This window comes from Corythoichthys intestinalis, chromosome 20 (genome assembly GCF_030265065.1).
Source record: "Corythoichthys intestinalis isolate RoL2023-P3 chromosome 20, ASM3026506v1, whole genome shotgun sequence".
Taxonomy (NCBI): Eukaryota; Metazoa; Chordata; class Actinopteri; order Syngnathiformes; family Syngnathidae; genus Corythoichthys; species Corythoichthys intestinalis.
In genome coordinates, this window is record NC_080414.1 from 10,923,135 (window position 1) to 10,944,635 (window position 21,501).

General features: G+C 39.1%; 1 protein-coding gene across 1 annotated transcript in view; it reads right to left on the bottom strand.

Annotated features, from left to right (window-relative positions):
* Positions 1–21,501, bottom strand: part of LOC130908488 (cadherin-12-like) — a 209,307-nt gene that overhangs the window by 85,584 nt on the left and 102,222 nt on the right. Inside the window, exon 3 of the mRNA XM_057823947.1 lies at positions 3,480–3,774. Within this exon, the coding sequence (XP_057679930.1) occupies positions 3,480–3,774 (295 nt within the window). The remainder of the gene's footprint in view (positions 1–3,479; positions 3,775–21,501) is intronic.

Genomic DNA, 21,501 nt, shown 5'->3' on the forward strand with positions numbered 1-21,501 from the left:
TTGCAGAGGTTTTCACTTCTACAATTACAAACGTGATTCCGCTTCCGCCGTGAAGGTGAACGCAGGCTTTGCTTGAAAAACAGCCACACGGAGAAATTGCACTCGACTAAACTCTGAACAAAGAGAGCTGACTGTGAAAAACAAATCTGCGGGTTCATTATGAAAGCTATCAACAAAAATGCTACATTTATAGCTCATAAACACGAGGCAGCGCACTGATGTTGCACTAATTATGTACATTCGTCATTTGCTTTCTCTCAAGTGTGAACTTTTTCTCATGCAGCTATTTTTTTCCCCGACATTCGTGTTAAGTCGAGTTTTGTAAGCCGATGGAACATGACACATTATGATCCTTTTGAAAGCTACAACTTGAAATATATTAGACAACATCTGAAATCCTGCCACTGCTGCCACCTTGACATCCACCCTGAAGGCTTTTGAGGAAAATACTTCTCATCATTGACATCTGCACTATAGTTTTTCAACAGCCTGGAAAAGTACACTTTGTAGACGCACCGTCACCTTTTCGACAAGTGAACAGAGAGAACAGCTTGTAAATATGATGGACCTTGGAAACAAGCTAGAAACGATTTTTACAGGGCTTCTGGACCTATGACTTGTTTGGATCTGGAACTATTCAGTCAATGGCAATTGTAACGGTGGGTGCTGTGATGCAAGACATTGAAATTACAGAAAAACAAACACTAAAGATTTTTGCCCTCAGCATATAAATTCAAAACATTGCCATATTTGGTAGATTGGGCAAAGGTTAATTCAAGAGTAATTTCTTGGAAAACATGGCACCACAAGTCTTTAAAACTGCAATAGTTTAGTATATTTCTCTTACATCCATCCAAATGTTGAAACGTTCACTCTTCTCAAAACTGACGCTCATCCAGGCTATACGTGTTGACAGAAGTTGTCGAGTTTTGAGTGTTTCAAAGAAAGAGAAACCTCTCTTTGCTTCAACGTTTCCCTTCCAGTTCCCCAACAGCCTGGAAAAAGAACACTTTGTACCTCGGTCTTGCTTCCGACAAATTCTCAGCGCAACACCGCCCTTCCAACACTTTCGTTTAAGGCTTCTAGCGGGATTTGTTTGGGATAGGATAGGGATCCACCTACTGTTGATTAGTAGTTACACCTCATTGCCACTGAAAATTAAAAGTGGAGTTCCCCAGGGCTCCGTTTGCATTTACTCCCTGTTGCTTAGATAATGAAGGCCAATAGAATATTATAATTCATTCAGATGACAAGTCGACCCAGATCTTACACAAGTGCTCTGAATAAATGGCAGAAGGATATCATTACAAACAGAGCTAAGCTTTGGCTGGTCATGAAAATCTGCCCATGCTTTCACAATTTTATTTTCAATATAGTGAATATTTTAGTAATATAAAATGTATTTGTGCTCCTTAAAATTGCTTTCCGTATTCTTTTTTGTAACGTGGCTTTGATTCAACCCTGTGTCCCACATTTCCTTTTGTGCTGACAAACGTCATACAAAGTATTGATACCAGAAGGAAACTCAAGGTTTTTGAACAAATAGCAATAACTGCATGTATCTGTGGATTTTCGGACATCCGGTTCATGGTAGAGGTGCTGCAATTTTTTATCTTTTCACTCTTTTTTTAATTTTATTTATTTTTTTATTAAAAATCATTGCAATTGACAGGCTCAAAAAACAGGTTTTGGACAATTTTGAAGTAACCAATGTCTCTAAGCGACTCATCACCTATCAAAAATAGTTAGCAATTCATTTCCTAACTTATTCATCGTGGCAGTCTGAAACTCTTAACTGATTTACTGCTATTGACGGCCATAGACAACAATTAGAACTAGGCCTGCTAGCAGGACTGAACGGGCCATCAAAGTTTGGCACAACTCGGACAACGCGCAGGTCTGAATGTGGCAGATTGTCCCCCTCTCATCATCTCATGAGAACCTAACATGCTCGGAACTTGCCTCTTTTTGGGGATGTAAAATACATTCATACACCAAGGAGAAAAAAGCCCTATTGAAGGCAGTCCTACAAAAAAGGAGGCGCTACTGAGCTGTGTAGCCACGACCTTATTCAAAACCAAAATTAATCCGACCAAGTGAGCCAAAGTTCATGACTTTATAAGCTGCCTCAGTCCCTGAAGACATCTACTTACTTTTAATGGTGAACAAAGGGTTGTCACAGCAACAGACAGAGACATGTGGACATGGGCCTTAAAATATAGTATTATAAAAGTTATTGTAACTACAATGACAACTTGAAAATCACTGGGCATGTATAGGTAAAATGAGTGACTTTCTGTTGCCTCTAGTTGGCGCTGTAGGGTTGATGCTAATGACCCCTACAGGACCCTTCAGGGTACGACTCTCACCGAGCACAGGAAATTTAGTGTAGATATGTTGTATATTTGCCAAGTTATGATTGTTCAAAAATTGTGGCGACACAAAATGGTCATTTTCACTTTCCTGTTTGGACATTTCTGCAACAAAACCTCAATATTTTTCATCAGGCACCAGAACACGTGTCTTAAGTCCCTCCTGATGCAGGTTTGAGGTCAAATTTTTTTTTTTCCCTTGGAAAAGGAGCCTGTCTCGTAATAAAGGGTAATATTTAAATGCAGTCTTGTTCAGGCTGGGATAGCTCTCATACATGACAAATATGAAAAAGGAGTTATTAGTCATTTAATGAATTTGGCGTTTTGCCAAAATAAAGGCCGACTTTGGCACCCTGCCCAGGTCGGGCACATGAAAGAAAACTCACCATTTTGATAACTTAAGATCTCATATGTATTCTGAACAGTCTCACCAATTTTGAGGAGGATCCACCTGACTTCCTAGGTGCTAATGTCTCAGATATGCACCCTCTAACTCGATAAATATTTCCCATTCAATCCAAAATAGTCGATTTCTTGTTGGGTTTGGAATATGGATGCAAGACACTTTCTGGAGCAGTTTTGCACAAGGTATCGACTCCTCAAATGTCATCACTGTACGTTGAAAAAAATCTAATAGGGGATGCCTTTTTAAATATTTGAAGGGGGCACCACTGAGCCCTTTAGACACGTTTTTTTCGAAATTCACAAAATTATCGAAATTTACGCCAAACCGCATGTATGTGCGAGTTTTTGGCCATGTTAAGGCCTCCAAATTGGCCGTTTTCATTTGCCATGTAAATAATAATAATAATAATCCTTTGCATTCCAATAGAGCTCTGGCACGACTTGGTGCTCGGGCCCAAATAATCACAAATCTAGATTGCCAACTTGGATTAAAATTAAAATTTGGTGAAATCCTCCATTAACCGAAAAAATCGTCAGATGATTAATCTGTCGTATACCCATTCACTGCCAATAATCAAGTTTTTCTGCCATTGACGGCACTGGACATCCAATCCATTTGAAGCTGGATTCGTTCATATGCTGCCAACCTCCCCCAAACCCATTTAAATTCACTGAAGATTAGGTCATGTTTTTCCATCTTACCTACTGGCGACATCTCAGGAACGCTAGCCCGATACGGCCCCTCCAAGAACTTCGGCTCGTTGTCGTTGATGTCTTGCACCTTGATGACAAACTCCGACTCGGGCTCCAGGGGTTTGTTGCTGTTGAGGTCAACGGCTTGCGCGCGTAGTGTGTAGTAAGGCTTCTCCTCGCGGTCCAGACTCCTTAAGGCGTGGATGTCTCCCGTGGTTTGGTCGATGGTGAAAATGGAGCCGGCCCCTTCGCCGGACAGCGTGTACTTGACCGCGCTGTCCCCCTGATCCAGATCGGTGTGCAACTGCGAAGGGGGGAGGAAAAAAATCAGAGCAAGGTTTAGTTAAAACATCGACGAGGACGATAATGCGGTGGGATTTGAGGGTGGGGAAGAGCTGTCACGGAATGTGACTAGTTTGGGACAGTGGAGAGAAACTCAAAGCTCTGCAGACGCCGTCTTGAGAAAAAGCAAATGATTGCGCTGTCAGAATGTTCCTTTGACTAATGAGGATAATCTCTCATAAATAATACATTCCCACCGCACATATTAAGACCTGATTCTATTCACGTGCCGCACTGAATCGCGTTTCTCAAAGCGCAACAACGAGGGAATACGTTACAGCTAACAGACTGAAATGACCTCTGACTCAGTCTTTGTTGTACTTGTTCTAACGGTTGGCGATACATCTTGGGCCAAGTGACAAGGCTGCATTTACTTCAGATCTGTCATCAAACACAAGGTTCACTCCAGAGTCAATGTCTTCTTATTAGCTTCTAATGGCTGCGCTAAAGACTCAATCGTTGACCTTTCAAGTAAATTAAGGATGGCTGGTGAGTGGGAAGACTGGGCAAGGAATTATGATTCTGGGGCTTAAATTTTTTTTACCGTATTTTTCGAACTAAAAGTTGCGGGTTTTTTTTCATAGTTTGGCAGAGAGTGCGTCTTATACTCTGGAGCGACTTACCGTATTGGCCCGAAAATAAGACGGTGTTTTTTGCATTTAAATAAGACTGAAAAAGTGTGGGTCATCTTATATTCGTGGTCGAGACATTATACCCATTCACGACGCTGGATGGCGGCAGATATCATTGAAGCGAATGCTGAACTTGAGTAATGTTCTCTCATGACAAATCTTAGCTACTCTGGTTAAGTTTAACCAGTTTGCATTATTTTATTGCAATGTTTTTCCTTATTCAGATTTGTTTCAAGACTACATTTACAGTTAGACCTCACTTTGATGGTTAATGCAGTTATTGAAATTTTGTTGTTTTATCTAGGGCTGTCAAACGATTATAAATTTGAATCGAGTTAATCACAACTTAAGAATTGTAATTCAAACCATCTAAATTTTTGTTGGAATGGAAAGATAAGACACAAGACGGATATATACATTCAACATACTGTACATAAGTACTGTATTTATTATATCAATAAATCAAGATGGCATTAACATTATTAAGTCTGTTAAAGCATCCATGGATAGAAAGACCCAAGCGCCAGCAGAGGGTGACAAAACACCAAAAAAACACAAGTAACAAGTGGACATCACACTGTGCTGTTATTTTAATCTGTTTGAGCCAGGCATGTACGTTAAATGCGTCAAATATTTTAACGTGATTAATTAAAAATCTAATGACCGCCCATTAACGCGATAAATTTGACAGCCCTAGTTTTATTACAATATATTGATTTACATTTCAAAATCCAGAAGCCATTCATTTACGAATGTGATTGCACTTTAGTTTACATATTTAAATGTTCAGATATTAAGATTTGAATGAGGCAAAATAACATGCTTTTTCTCTCAAATATATTGTTATAATCATTTGTTTTGGATGTACTGTAATTATTTTCTGTATAAAAATTAATTTGGTGTTCAAAAAGTCTTTTTTCAAACTTGAGTCTTGAAAAAGAGGGTCGTCTTATAATCAGGGCCGTCTTATATTCGGGCCAATACGGTATGTGTGATTATTTACGGTCGGGCCGGGCCGACTTCTCTCTCGCTAACTTTTTTTAAAACAAAATATATTCATATATTTATACTAAAGCGATGTATGGATGTTAAATAAAATTTGGATAAAACATAGAAGACGCTGTGCATGCCTGCACATGTGAACGCAGTGGTTCTCTTTTCAATCTTCCTCTTCCAGCGCCCTGCGGCGCCCTCCGCGAGCCTCCTGGTATTTCCTTTTCGATATGGAGCAGCTATAGGGGTGAAAAGCAAACTAAAGACAGGGGAACTGACAAGCAAACAACTGCGGTAGAAGTGGGATATGGAAAGGATTCAAATTGATTGTTGAAGTTGCTATACGGAAACCTGTGCTGAATGTGCCGGCTTTGCTGAATAGAAACGAATGTGGCGCTTTGGTCTCATACGAGAAATATATTTATTGGACTCACTCAATGAAGCATTTAATAAAGACAAGCATTTTTCTACTTTATTTTTGTTTAAAAATAATTCGGTGGGGCAGTCACATGTGTAAAAGTTATCATAAAGGTTTTTTTTATTATATATGTATATATTGGGGGGGTAGTGAAAAAAAAACTTGTCTTATATGTATCTCTTTTCAATGCTAAATCTGAATACATTGAACACCCCCCCCCCCAAAATTTTTTTTTTTTTTAAATTCTTTTTTTTTTTTTTTGCTACTTCACAGTTTTTCCCCATTAACCGCGAAAAATGGGACATCACTGTAGTTCAATTTAGCACAGCTCATTTTAAATTGATGAGTTACTAATACTTAAAATAACATGTTACTAAATAAATCTTAACTGTCTGGACATTTAATTTTGACAGTGTATATTTTTACAAGTCATTTTTTTATATAAGTATCTTTTCTTAAATACACACTATAAGTACATTTTCCACCTCTGAAAAACACACTAGTCATAGGGTTTTACGACATTATCTCCCAGGATGCATCGCCAACTATTGTTTGTAGCTACCTAATTATTTTTTTACTACGTGAGCCTTTTCACGCGGTAACAACAAAAGGGATTTGGAGGATTACCCAGGTTGGGAACGGACAGAACATGTGGATTTATTGACAATGCCATTGCAACAAAGCTGAGAGTCTCGCCGCAACATACGCACGTGTTGACGCTGACTTGTAGCCAGGTCATATTTGATATTTTTAAGTGTAAAAACAAGGATGCATTAAAGACAAAAACCATTTCGAAACCAGGATTTGCCTGAGACCAGAATTAACTGATACAAGACTTTTGGAAGTCGAGACGGAGACAAAACTAAGACCTTTGAAATATGACACAATGGCGATAACACTGGTACTTTCCACGAGGCTGTTCGACCTTGATTTGTTCGGATTTTCGATCAAAATCCTCACTGAATTATCGCTGAATTTTGGACAAACCAGCTACATTTTTAGGTGTCAAATTTGCAGCCCTGGGACCAGATCCAGCCCGCTGTATCAAATTGTGTGGCCCGCAAAAGTACATCATGTGCGTCAACTCCATTTTTCTTGCTAGAATAACATTTAAAAACATTTTATGTAGTCCTCAATAAAAGATCAAGTGCTTTACTTTGTTTTAAACAACTTAAATCAATAATATATGAAAGACTATATACAGTATTATAAGGTACAAAGATTCCAACAAAGACGTTTTTAATATTTAGACCACATTTCACGTCTTTTTTCAACTCTTTCCATTGCGAGTGTCCTCTGTACTTCTCTTTTCATGCGTGTTTGTTATGCTCGAAGCTTTAATCACTTGTCAGATTAAAGCCCCCCCAGCCCTACCCCCAAAAAACCCTAATGACGCCAGCGTGGTCTGATCCTGTGATGTTTTCGCTCTCGTACGACGCAAAAAAGAAAGGCAATTATCCGATGAGTCTTTTTTTTGTTGCTTCAAATCAAAGTTTGCCATCTCCTGTGGGCACTTTTTGGCAGTCAGCCGTCGACTTTAAGATCGTCTTTGCCCTCGGGTGCTCCCCTGAAACGTGCTCTCGCAGGTTTGGAAGTTTTTAATAAAATACCGTGTTTGTTTCGGGGCTCTGAACAGATTGCGATGGCGCGCCCGCAGGGGGGGGTGGAAGTCTTACAAATTTGCCAAGCTGTTGTTTCATTTAACATCCTTCGTTTTTGTCTTTTTTTGTTCGCGTCGACTCGTCCGCGGCAGATGCTAATAGTTACATGAAAGCGCTTTTCTTCAGACTTGGCTCGCGGCGTCTCGCGAATCCTACAGACGGACTGTTGCAAGCACCGCCGCTAATCGTCCTCCGAGCGAGTTTACAATCAAACTGAGAAAGAGTGCAACATCTGTGGCGTCTTATGCAATTGGGCGAAAAAGGGCTGCAACCTAGGACGTGGATGTCGTGTTGGAGAGCTTTTTGGGAACTTTGAGAAGAAAACTTATAAAAAAAAGATGGTGTGAGGTTAAAATACTGTACTTGAAGTGCGTATGACAATAAAAAAAGTCTTAAATAGCATTATTATGTGAATGAGAATCATATTTTGAGACGATTCGACTACATACAACAATTTGGCAAAGCGCAGATGAGAAGAAATTAGTCTTTTAATTTGTCGTTTATCCCGCCTACCGTTATAGCGCTATAGCGTCACCAAATGGAGGATGACATCAGCAGGGTCATGGTTTCATCTGATGTAAAATTTGGCCCATTGAGGGGGAATTAATCAAAATGAGGAAAATGCGATGAAGAGAGCAGCAAAATGTCATTGTTTCAATCTCTCTACACCAATGTTTTTACAGGATATTCTTTTTATCCAAGTATTTAGCTAAATGAATGGTATTGTCATGACAAATAACAGTCTTGTGCTAAATGGAAAATAATGTATTAAAAATGCATTTATTCAGTACAACATGGCAAAATTACTCCATAATGGTCCAAATTGTTGACTTCTTGCACCTCCCGAACAATATTTTATGCCATTGTAGTTAGTCCGGCTTGTCATTATCTGGCCCCGGCTTCAGAGAATGTAAACGAACCAAGAAGCGTGACAGCTAGCCGACATGCTAACACTAATGGAGTGACGTCTTAAAGTCTTATCACAAAATCACAAAAAACTAGCCCGGATCATATCACACGGCGGCGGGGTTGTCAATTGTCTTCGCCGATCGGCAACCCTCCCGGTGGCGACCAGGTTAGAGCTCGTCGTTCCCCTGCTGCGGGCAGGAGAATTATTTTGCTGGGAAGCAGCTGGACATTGACCGCCGGACAAACCGGCCAACGTCGGAGGAGCGCGTAGCTGTCACATGGTCAACACGAATATGGCGTAAGTTAATTCTTAACTACACGGCGTAGACGTAACCAGTGAGAGAGCGGCGTGCAGTTGTTGTGTGCAGCTAACAAGGCAGAATGTGTCTGAGGAGAACTTTTCTACATGTCCGTCCATGATCTAACGTAAGTAAATATTCCATTATTTAAAGAAAGTTTGTAGTGTTTACTTTTTAATCGCTGTATTCGCGGCCATTTTAACACAAAGTTGCAATATCTGATCGGGTGGAAAATTTGACAGAACACCGGGCACACGAAGAGGTCAAAAAGCCGAGGAAAACGCTCTCCCGGGTGGGGGTGTGTGCGACAAGCTGCCGGTTGTCGGCCGAGTGGCATTCTCGCCACAAAATGCAAGCCACCTTCGTATTAAAACGTGTGCATGAATGATCCCAGTATTTGACATTATCCAAAAACACGATGTTTACTCACTTCCTCGTAAGTCCAATGGTCCCACAGTTGTCGCACACTTGTCTTGGCCGATCTCGGGGTGAACGGGAACTTTCTGAAACCCAAAAAGGCTCACACGCCTCTCCCTTGTTCAGCTACAAAAGCCTGCAGCCATTTGGTTGGCGTGATGCGAAAAATAAACACATTTATCCGCAAAATCAGCCGAATCTGCAGTCCATCTGCATACTCTAAAGCAACGCTGTATTGTGAGATGCTGACTCGGGTGAATTCACATTCGCATTCACCCTAAACCCAAGACAGGAACCATACGTTACTCATTTTCATGGTGTGGGATTCAAAAAATAGAAGAAATAAAACGATCACTTCCACACACATCCAAGCGATCCATTTCATTCAGGAGCATGAAACACTGCGTGAAATATGAAATAAACATGCTTTTTGGTGTCATACGCACTTCAGTGTACAATAGAATTCTGAGGTTTTTGGATAAGGCCAAGACATTTTTGAGGCGAACCCGTACAAGACCAAGCCTCTCAAAATGTGGTCTCCAGACTAGGACCAGTCTTGAGGGTTAGAACATTTTAGTCTACTTTTTGTCGTGTCTTGGTTTGCTTCACTCAAGGAGCTATTTGTAAAATATAAATAAAAACAATATATCAAATTATTCTGAGGTAATATTTCAATTTATGATGATTGATACCAGAAAATTGAAGTTTCGTAGGAGTACATAAGATTAGTTGCATGCCTACATGAAAAAAATATGCAAATATACATATTTATTTTCCTTAGAAAAATAATCAATTAAAATGTATATAAGAGGAACAAGCACTCAAAATCACACCTGTGGACAATGAGCTAATTTGGGATCATATTTTGCGGGTCCGTATTTGACACCAAATTGTAGTTTTAGCGTCCGTCATGCATATTTTAATATGGGCAATAAAAATGTATCAATTTTAAATTAAAAAAACAAAAAAAATGTTTGGGGGAAAAAGTATATATAATAATAATGAACACGAATTTTAAAAATTCATGGGAAATACCAAAAAATTATATACAGTACTTATCGATTTATTTTATATATTTTTTTCATGTGAATTATTATTTTTAAACCACATACAGAACAAGGTAGCGTAAGTCATCCTAATTTCCCATTTCAGCAATGTTTGTCGAGCTTTTAGCCAAAAGGAATTTACTTCCGGAGCACTGTAGTTTTCGTTAACAATGACGACTACGAAAATAATTCGTCGACGAACAAATTTTTCATGATGATGACGTCACGATAACGCGCTGAAAACGTGTCTTGGGAGACTAAAACATAACAAGATGGATGCCAGTTGTCGTCTGATGACAAGAGAACGAGTTGAAAATTCGTCTTAGTTTCAGTCATAAATTCACAATGTGTGATATTTTCTTATTGTAATTAGCACGCATTTAGCAGTGTTTTACTCATGTGACGTGTTGTACCCGCCCCTGCCTCTCCCACACACGCTTACTCACCGGTGAGTAAGCCTGTGCCCATTCTAGACTACCATTTGTGAAGCATACTGGTATGTATCAGGTGCTGCTTGGTAAGTTTTGTTTTCTTGGCTAGAAATGCCATGTTGCTTTAGCCTTTAAAGGTCTGTGCTGAGTGATCATCACACACTGAACTTGTAGCGTTAACATAGCGTTTGCATTAGCATTAGCATTTAGCGCGCTGACTCGGTAAGCGCGTCTTCTTAAACTCTTAGAAAACTTTTTACATACAGTTTGTGGCGTCCAGTTGAGTTTTTGATTGCAAATAATGTTCTGTGTTCCTGCCGAGTGTGTATTATCATCATGAAATGGTAAAAATAGTGATATCGTTGTAGAACCTACAGTTATGTGCTTGTCTGTTATGTTCATTCGAAATTGTTGGAAACCTTTTATTTATTTATTCATCGACTAAAACTTATGAAATTTTTAGATGCAAACGTTTGAGAGAATTGTCAACTAAAACTAACTAAAATTTTCATTGACTAAAACTAGACAAAGACAGAACATATTTTTAAATGACTAAGTATTTTCGTCCAAAAGACTTGAGACTAAGTCGAAAATTAAAATAGCTGCCAAAAACAACACTGTTCTGAAGTGACACCAAGTGGAATGTATGTCTTGCCACCCAGTCATGTCTTTCCAACATAACCAATTTCAGGAAATGTAGAAGAGAGCTATTTCTTTAATGGAGTACAAGGGCATCCCGACTAGACTGCATCCCTAGTAAAATTTTTAAGATTCGAACCCTAAACCTCAATACTGTGAAGGAGCTGTGCTAACCGCTAATTCCGGCGCTGACGCTTTCTCGGAACAGAGCATACACAAACATCCTCGGGCAATGAGCCACATGCCGTCTCACTAAGAGATAATTATCTAATCACACACAGCAGCTTGTTTTGCTGAATTCCTCTTACAGTTGACAAGGAAAATAAAATGTATTCCATGTTTTTCCGACTTCACATTTCTGTCGGAAAAGGCCCCTATTGAACAGCGCCCCCCTGGGGGAAAGCCTTAATAGGCAGGCCCTTTCAGACCTGATGTGCAAGTAAACCCGATTGGTCAGGGTTCCCGGGCCCGGTTCCCATACGCATTCCTGAGAGGTGCGGCGTTTAATCCCGGCTGCAGAAATCCAATTATGCCATTTTCTACACAGGCTGCTAACATTCTGCGCTCAAATCAGTCAAATTAATCAATATGCAACCTTTGTGCATAGTAGATGAGAGGCACTGTGGTGCACATCATGCGAGTGGAGCATGGCGCAACAGTATCTGCAAAACTCTATTAATATGGATATCACGCTTATAATTCATATTCCTGGAGCATGGATAGTATTGTAAGCACTATAGGGATGCAACTATACAGGAAAATTCTTTTTAAATGCATGTACTGTACTTCATACACATCCAATCATGAAAATGTGAAACAAACGTGTGCCATTTTTTTCGGTCTATAAGTCACACCAAAAAATGCATCACGGAGATGAAAAACAATGTATTTTTCAATATTTTATATTGGAATGCAACTTATAATGATAACAGGTTAAATTGACAGCCATTTACCATATTAAAATAAGACATTAGTTGTTATACAGCTACACATAGACTTCACCAACATTTGACGGGGCTCGCGGCCTATTTTCAAAAACTTAAAATATTTTCAAAACCAAAGCTGCTAGCGACCTAAAACCAAAACGGGCACCTCCCTTAGTCATTCTGGTATATGAGTCTTCATGAGCAGCGACATTGAAAAATTTAAAGTGGTTCCCTAATAAAATCCTGATTATTTTTGTATACAAGAATAACAAAACAAAATGGCTATAAAATTAAGATTTTATGCTAGATGCACAAAAATCACCAAATGCAGAGATAATCACCTATATAGTATTTTCAGGATCAATAGCAATATTTAACGTATCATATACTTTTTTGCCCAAAATAGCAACTTTTTTTTTCCAACAGCTAATAAATCACTCAATTTTCACATCAGAAACGTAATACCTGAGAAAAGCAGCCAGAATCATCTTAATTTTACTTAACAAAAGCAAATTTATAAAATGCATTTTTCTATATACAAGACTTATTTAGGTTTTGAATTCTGCTATTGTGTACAAAATCCAACACGGCGGCCGTCGCTTAAACAAAGAGCTTTTTAAGTTCAAAATTCTTGTAAATAAATGCTTCATTCGCCGAATTTCTATAGATATGAACATAAGTCTAAATTCTTAAACGCAAAAAACAGGCAGTCACCTTTCATTTTACATAAATATTTCAAGTTACAGTATTGTGTAATCCAACATGGTGGCTGCACGAAACAAAGAGCTTTTTAAGTTTAAAATTCTTGTAAATAAATGCTTAAATTGCAGAATTTCTATAGGTATGAACGTAAAAAATGGGAGGTTATCATTCATTTTACATAAATATTCCAAGCCAATATTTCACTAATTTAATCCATTGATTTTTTTTCTTTTTTTTTCACAACGTTTCCAAGTGCTTTTTAATATAATAATACCCTTGAATCCTCAACCAAATCACTCTTGAGACACTCCTGCCTGCTTGTATGCAGTAAAACCTTTGTCCGGTTTCCACCCAAATCCGGCGTTAGAACGCAGTGTATGTTTGAATTTATCTCAATGAAAGCCAACTCAATGTTCTGCCTGGGTCGGCCCCCTATGGGAAAGCGTGGTGCAATGTCCGTGGGAGCTGTGTTTAAATATAGGTAAGTCTCAGGACCATCTAAATTATGAAAAATAGTATGTCAAAGTGCCTATGACGGCAAAAAGCATGTTTATTTCATATTTCACACGGTATTTCATGCTCCTGAATGAAATGGATCGCCTGGATGTGTGTGGAAGCGATCGATTTATAGCTTCAATTTTTTTGAGTCCCGCGCCATGAAAATTAATAACTTCCTGTATTGAGGAGGAATGAGGATGTGACATCACCTGGGTCAGCATCTCACAATACAGCATTTCTTTATAGCATGCAGACGGACTGCAGATTCCAGTGATTTTTCTGATTAATTCATTTACTTTTCACATCACGCCGGCCAAATGCAGGGTTATGTTGCTGCACCAGGGAGAGGCGTGTGAGCCTTTTCGGGTTTCAAAAAGTTCCCGATTACCGCAGATAATGGCCAAAACAAGTCAGAAAACTGTAGGACCATTGGACCAACTAGGAAGTGAGTAAGCTACAGGGTTTATATTATGTCAAATACTGGGATAATGGCACACGTTTTAATAAGGAGTTGGCTTGCATTCTGTGACTGACAATGCTCCTTGTCCACCGAGAATGCCACTCGGCCGACGACCGGAGGCATATTGCACACTCACCTCGGTCCTCATCGTGTGCCGGCCAGGACAGCGCTTTACTCGGCTTATGCTCGTGCGGTTCTATATATCATCCAGACTTCCGGCCCCTTCTGCCCTCTTCATGTGCCTGGCAATAGACGCACTCCTCCGACGTCGGCCGGTTTGCACGGCGGTCATTCTCCATCTGCTTCCCCGGCAACATGCACTTCTGCCCTCAACAGGGGAACGACGAGCTGTAACTTGCTTGCCGCCAGGGGGCCGATCGGTGAAGACAATCAACATCTCCGCCGCCGTGTGATATAATCCCGGGTAGTTTTGTGTGATTTTTCGCTTCGAAAGGCGAGAATAAGACTTGGAAAGGCTGCTCGTTTCAGGTTAGCATGTCGGCTAGCTGTCACGTCTCCTGGTTTGTTTATGCTCTCCGAAGCTGGGGCAGGGAAATGACAAAAGCTGGACTAGCTCCGGCGGCATAAAATATAGTTCGGGAGGTGCAAGAAGTCGACAGTTTTAACCATTATGGAGTAATTTTGCCATTTCGAACTGAATAAATTTGTAATATTTCATATTCATAGTCATGACCATACCCTTTATTTAGCTATTGGCGACATAAAAAGAATAGAAAAGAATATCCTGTAAAAATATTGGAGTAGAGAGATTGAAACAATGACATTTTGCTGCTCCCTTCGTCGCATTTCCCTCGTTCTTGATTATTTCCCCTCAATGGGCTGATTGCTAAATCAGATGAAATCGTGACCCTGCCGACGTCATCCTCCAGCTGGGGACGCTAGAGCGCCAAAATGACAAGCGAAGCAAAACGGCAGATTAAAATACTAATTTCTCGTCATCTGCGCTTTGCCAACTTGTTGTATATAGTCGAATCGTTTCAAACTATGATTCTAATTCACATAATAATGCTATTTAGGATTTTTCTTATGCTGTCATCAGCACTTTAAGCGTGTATACTGTAGTCTATGATAATGTGTTAGTGAACCAGTCAATGTCAGTGTGTGAGATGGCGTTTAAGTACTCTCAGTTACATATTTAGATATACTGTAGATAAATTGCACTCTATGGTAACTACGGATAAACTATGAATAAAGTGTGACTGATAATCTAAAAAACATGTTAAGTGTATATGTCTCTTCCTGAAAACTTGTTCGTGATCAAGTCAATGTGAATAAATGGATAACCAACGTTATGAAGACAAGTAGTTTGTCTTTTTAGTTTGCGAAAATTGAACTCACAGCACCAAATCCAAAATGCAAATGGAAAATACAAAAAGAAGCGGCACCTCATTAATTTTTACTCAGAATGGCAGTGGTCTGAAATGAATGTGGGGGGAAAAGTGTTGTTAATTTAAACAATGAAAATCAAGTGTATCAAATGATTCATTAATTGGCACACAGAGGAGACGCATGATCGAAGGCTAAGAAAAAGAGAGTAATGATTTTCTTTTCAATATGCGAGAACTAAAAAGTCCATTTGGTTTTGGCTACAATAAGTGCAGATTAGACGATAAATCAGCAAAACTCGGCGTGCGAGTCACCTTCATCAATATGACGTGTTTGTTTTTCGTGTTATGCCAGCTGAATTTAGCTGTTGGTCCAATTGTGAACAGACGTTCGTAAAAAAGAAAAACACATTGCTTGCTTGGTTGTTCCATCACCGTTCTTCGCAAAACTATGACCCCACACCCTTTTATTAACTTATTTGCTGCTATTGATGGCGATAAGTGAACCAGAGTTGCTTTAAAAAAGAGCTGTTTTTCCTCTGACCATACATGAACTCGGTCAGATGACCACTTAGATCACTGAACCTAAAGAAACACATCCTTCTTACTGCCAAAATGGCTTTGTGTTTTTGAATTATAATGAATGTATGAAATTGCAACTTGTCTGTTACAGGCATGAAAATCACTCACCTTTCGGCGAAATTCGCTGTTTTGAAGTCAAAAAGGGGTGACCTACGTGAATTGTGTAGATCCGAGGAGAACATTTTTCGGGGGGGGGGGGTCGTAAATCCATCTAACTAACGACATGTTTTATTGAAGTTGCTAAGCCTGTTGCGATATGCAATGAATCCATTTATCGCAAGGTAAATAAAAATGAGGGTGGTAATTTTCTCGGCTGCGTTTTATCACCGCGTGCGTGCATACTTTGTGCGTGCGTGTAAATGACATATGAGACTCCAGTTGTTGGGTCAATAACATTTCGTAGAATTACAATTCACACATACAAAATAAGGAAACACATCTATATTAAACACTGCAAACGTTAGCATTGCTACACTGAGACTAATGGGGAAAAAGACAACTTAAGTTAGCCTGCTATAAAAGTCTTTTCCAAAACACAAACTTGTGGTTAAAACGTGAAACTTCAAACATGAAAAATCGCTGGTTAACAGCATTTGAAAACGAAGAAATGACCAAAAAAATGTATTAGTGACACCACAAGCAATGACGAAAAGTGCTTTTTGCGGACTGTAAAGTTGTTAGCGGTTTAGCGAACGTTCTTCCGGTGAAGATTTCAAAATAAAGGCACATCACGTTTGTCATAAATAACGATTTCTGGAGTTAATCCCACATACATCAGAATTATTACTATATTATGTAAATACTATAATACTACAGAATTCAGATTTTACACTAAGAATAACTTTAAAATGACACCCTTTTTAAAAATTATGATTGGCAATTAATATACTGTATGTACTGTACATATACTGTTTGTTTGGCTTCCTGAAAACCACGTGACTCCATACGTAAGTGCACTGACTGCTTTCTTTAAGGGGAATGAACATAGCCGAACAACAGAGTCAAAGCAGGATGAAACGACTATATTTTCTTGTTTTGTTAAATTACTGAATTTACCGACATGGTCAAAATTACGTCGGTCATTGTGAAGAATTTCGGTAAAGGTAAATTTTCGGTTTACCGCCCTGCTCTACGTTCAGGCCGACTATTAGCATTTGACCTCAGTGTTCATGTGTGATTAATTATTGCTATTTACATGTTTATTTGTACTTAAAGAATTTGAGTGTTCCAAAATGTTTTTTGTGAATTAATAAGTGTCAATAAAAATTTCATTGCTAAATTAGTAAAAAAAATTATATATATATATATATATATATATATATTTATATATTACTCGACTAATTGTAACAATAGTCGGCTGACTGATCGGGAGAAAATTAGTCGTTTGGGACAGCCCTACTGGAACATATTTCCTCCACACCCTTCTCACCTTTTTAACCCCGACCCATTTTCATGCCTGCTGTTAGGAAAATAGTAAAAGCTGCATAATTACATTTAGGTGTGAGTACAACTTTTAATATCAGCCATCGAATCACATTTTTGTTGTTCACATCGAATCTTTGTTTGGTAGTGCATATGCTAATCATGTAATGTGTTGTCTTAGCGTGTAATACATCATGTTATTCATGTCGCCGATCCAATTAACTCTTGCAAATTATTCGATTGAGATAACGTTACACCTGATAAACTAGCATCGGAGTACAGTACGGCAGAGCGAAAGCTCAAATGCAGGAACGGAGCGGCCAGGTTATTATAGCTGATGGATATCAGCGTTTCTCAGCTGATGACACCTCCTCGCTATCCGGAGCCTCTGCCGCAAGGCTGAGCGTGACGTTCGCTGCAGTGCACGGGCTAAACGAAAGCTCGTATGAAAAGTGTACATGCTATCTGCGTGTTGTGTAAGCGAGGCCACAAAATTGAAGAGATGGATAGATAGGACACGGAGCTGAGAACGTGTTGGTTCTGTAACACGCAGGGACGGGGAGGAATGCGGCGCTGCTACATAGACTCGAATCACTTTTAATGACTCGTAAACTGTCCGAAATCGACAGAATCTTGATTTAACGTGGTTGTAGGCAACTTCTAATTTGTTTTTTTGAGTGTATACTGAATTTGTTGCCAGCTATTGAAAGCAATCGTCCTCCAATCCAGTAAACTGACGGTGAATCTCTGGTATTCCAATTTGTCTAGTAATGCTAGATGACCTTTAGCTATAGTTTTAGAACATGCTGTCTTAATTATTCAATTTTGGGTGTGTTAGCTCAATGCTACGCTTGCTGTTTGCACAAATAAGTGTTTATTGACAATACGGCCATAAAGGTCAAACATCCAAACGGCTGCTGGTGTCTTATCACACCTCCCACATATGACATGAGCAGCCATTATCGATCGAGTCGATTGCATTTTCTCATATCACACTTGATTAAGCAACGCAGGCATTCCCCCCCCCCCACCCCCCCGCCACATGAATGTTAAGGTGCGGACAAGATGGACGCACCTGGAAGTGATACTAATGGTGAGCATATCTCCATGGAAATATGGGACTGAAAAGTCCATTAAGTAGCGAAAACATATATATATATTTTTGACAGTACAGACAAATGGATGTCATTAGCTTTGATTTCGGCTGTTCGTCCGGCGACATTCATCATAGAGTTACGAGGGCTCTTAAAAGCGAACCTCTTGATAAAGAAAATGAGAAGCAGGTTCCTGTATATAATCAGGACAGCGATAGACGTCCAGTCCAATTGAAATGGTTGGGTTGGCAGTGAATGATTTGTTCAGCTGCTGCCAAGCCTTCTACTTCAAATGGATTGGACATCTACTAGTGACAAATTAGTTTACAATTTATAGCAGAAGAACAAAGAGACCGACAAGAATGGATGTTTAACACTGTCAATGGCACTGAAAGAGTTACAGTGACTAAATTGTACTGGTTGGCTGACAAAAAATACACAAAACATTCTATTTAGTCCTGACTCATGTAAATGTTAAACCTTGAGGAAAAAAAAAAAGTCATTGATCTTGTCTTACCTTGACCATACAAATTTAAAAATTTGAAAAAAATCTGATACTTTGTAATTACGGTTTACACAATTTCAGTCGTTTATCGAATTTTTCTACTTGTGTATATAGTGATACATACTGTAGCTACAACAAATCCTGTACTATCTGGTTGAAAATGACAATGCCCTGCAGACTGGGAGAGAGACGTTTTTTGTTGCTTCTGCAATTGTCAATCAACTAATATGAAATGAGGAAATTCATTTGGTTAACGGGTGGAAATGTGCAAAGAAATGTGAGCATTAGGGAGAAATCAAGATTTGCAAATCAAATTCCTCATTAGATTATTTGATAAACCGGAAATGATCAGACTTCGAATTTTGTGTAAATATGTCAGTCAGTCACACAGTGATTGATGACCAGGTTCAAGTTATAATTCGTCTAGAAGTGCAAATAAGTGGTATCGATAATAGGGCTGGTCTTGGACTACAGGTTTTCCTCATTGTCAGGTACTTAGTGACCAGTGTTGTTAATCTTACTTTAACAAATTAGAGTTACAAATTACTTCTCCCAAAAAGTAATTGTGTAAGTAAATCAGTTACCAGAATGTAAGAGTAATTAGTTACTTGGCATAGTAACTGGTGATAATTTTCATGTTTTTTTTTTCTCAAAAAAAAAAAAAAAAAAAAAAAACCGGTCACACAATGTGTTTAAAGGTTTTTTTTGGGACAATTGGCCCTAGCCCAATTCTTTACCCTAAACTTAACTAGACACAGGCGTATTGCGGGAATTGCGATAACTAGATAGTAACCGTTGCTATGTGTGGAAGTCATTTAATGTTGTGAATCAACCATTAAAGTTGTTAAAATTGCTCCTGTTATTGCACTAGTTCCAGTCTGTCTACTTTTGACATGTGTAAGTCTTAAAACTATTTCATCATTTAAAGATAAATTTAAGTCAAAATTTTGCCGATTTAGGAGAATTTTAGATAAAAAGTTACTTAGGTTCGCTGGGAAGGTTCTCTACAACAGAGCCTTCCTGAGGAGTCTACTGCTTTAAGATGGCGACTGTTTACGAACGCATCTAGTTCTTTATTATATATGTTGCTAATGCAGCCATGTCTGTCATTTGCATCTAGATCTGTATATATTTGATATCTACAGAAGCATCATGTGGGCGTAGTTTGTAGGCTATCGGCTACAGTCAGGTATTATTGGAGCCACCTAGCATAGTAGCATCGCATTTGCAACTTGTCACCCTCCCTTGCCTCCTCCCCACTCCTGCTCTGCTCTCTCGTCTCCGTGAGTCGGTCTTTCTCACTTTGCTCGCGTCAGTCAACAAACATAGTAACGCACGTCTTTCCCGCCTCAGTAACGGTAACGGCGTTGCCAAGACGAGAAAAGTAATTAGATTACTCACTACTGAAGAAAATAACGCCGTTAGTAACGCCGTTATTAACAACACTGCTGGTGACCAGAATAATCTCGGAATTTCAATGTTCAGGATTAGCTTTACAGGTAGTCCCCAGGTTACGAACGAGTTCAGGTCCTACGCTGGCCAGTGTTGTTAATCTTATAGTTACAAATTACTTCTCCCAAAAAGTAATTGCGTTAGTAACTCAGTTACCTGAATGTAAGAGTAATTAGTTCCTTAGCAAAGTAACTGGTGTTACCTTTCATATTTTTTTTTTTCATTCCAAAAAAAAGAGAAAAAAAAAACCAACATAGTCACCTTCGCTATGTTTGGAAGTCAGTTAATGTTGTGAATCAACCGTTGAAGTTGTTAAAATTGCTCCCGTTATTGCATTAGTTCCCTTCTGTCTACTTTGGACATGTGAAAGTTTTAAAACTGTTTTATCATTTAAAGATTTTGCCGATTTAGTAGTTTAGATAAAAAGTTAGCAAAAAAGAGAGCCTTCCTGAGGAGTCTACTGCTTTAAGATGGCGGCTGTTTACGAACGCTAGCTAGTCTAACATTTCAAATGTAGTTCTATATACATGTTATCTCTACCCAAGCATCACGTGGGCATAGTTTGAAGGCTATCGGCTGCAGTCAGGTATTATTGGGGCCAACTAGCATCGCAATTGCAACGGCGTCAAAACTCCCTTCCCTCCTCCTCACTCCTGCTCTTCTCTCGTCTCCGTGAATCTGTGTCTCTCAGACTTTTTTCGCGTCATTCAACCAACGTATTAACGGATAGTAACGTACACCTTTACGTCCTCAGTAACGGCATTGCCAAGATGAGAAAAGTGATTAATTAGATTACTCACTACAAAAAAAAAATATCGCCGTTCATAACATCGTTATAACCTAACGCCGTTATTAACAACACTGATGCTGGCGATGTAACCCGAATTTCCGCGTTAATGGGAATTATCCCTTTAAGTACCCCTGAATACCCCCTAAATCTCAAAATAACTATCAAAAAACATTTAGTATACGTCATATTAATAAAATAAAGTGAAAAATAAGATACTGTGAGGTACGTTGTGTTAACTCATTCACTCCCAGCCATTTTCACTGGTGCAACCCCCTTAGCTCCCGGCCGTTTTGTTGGATTTTGACTGACTTTGCAAGGCATACAGAAAATTCTGTTCTAATGCGATATAAACATGGAACCCACCAAAAGAAAGATTAGACTCTCTTCTTCCAGCAGGAAAAAAAGTAAGTTAATATCTTTTTCCATTCTTTGAGCATGTGCAAGTGCTCTACATTTCAGGGTAAAAT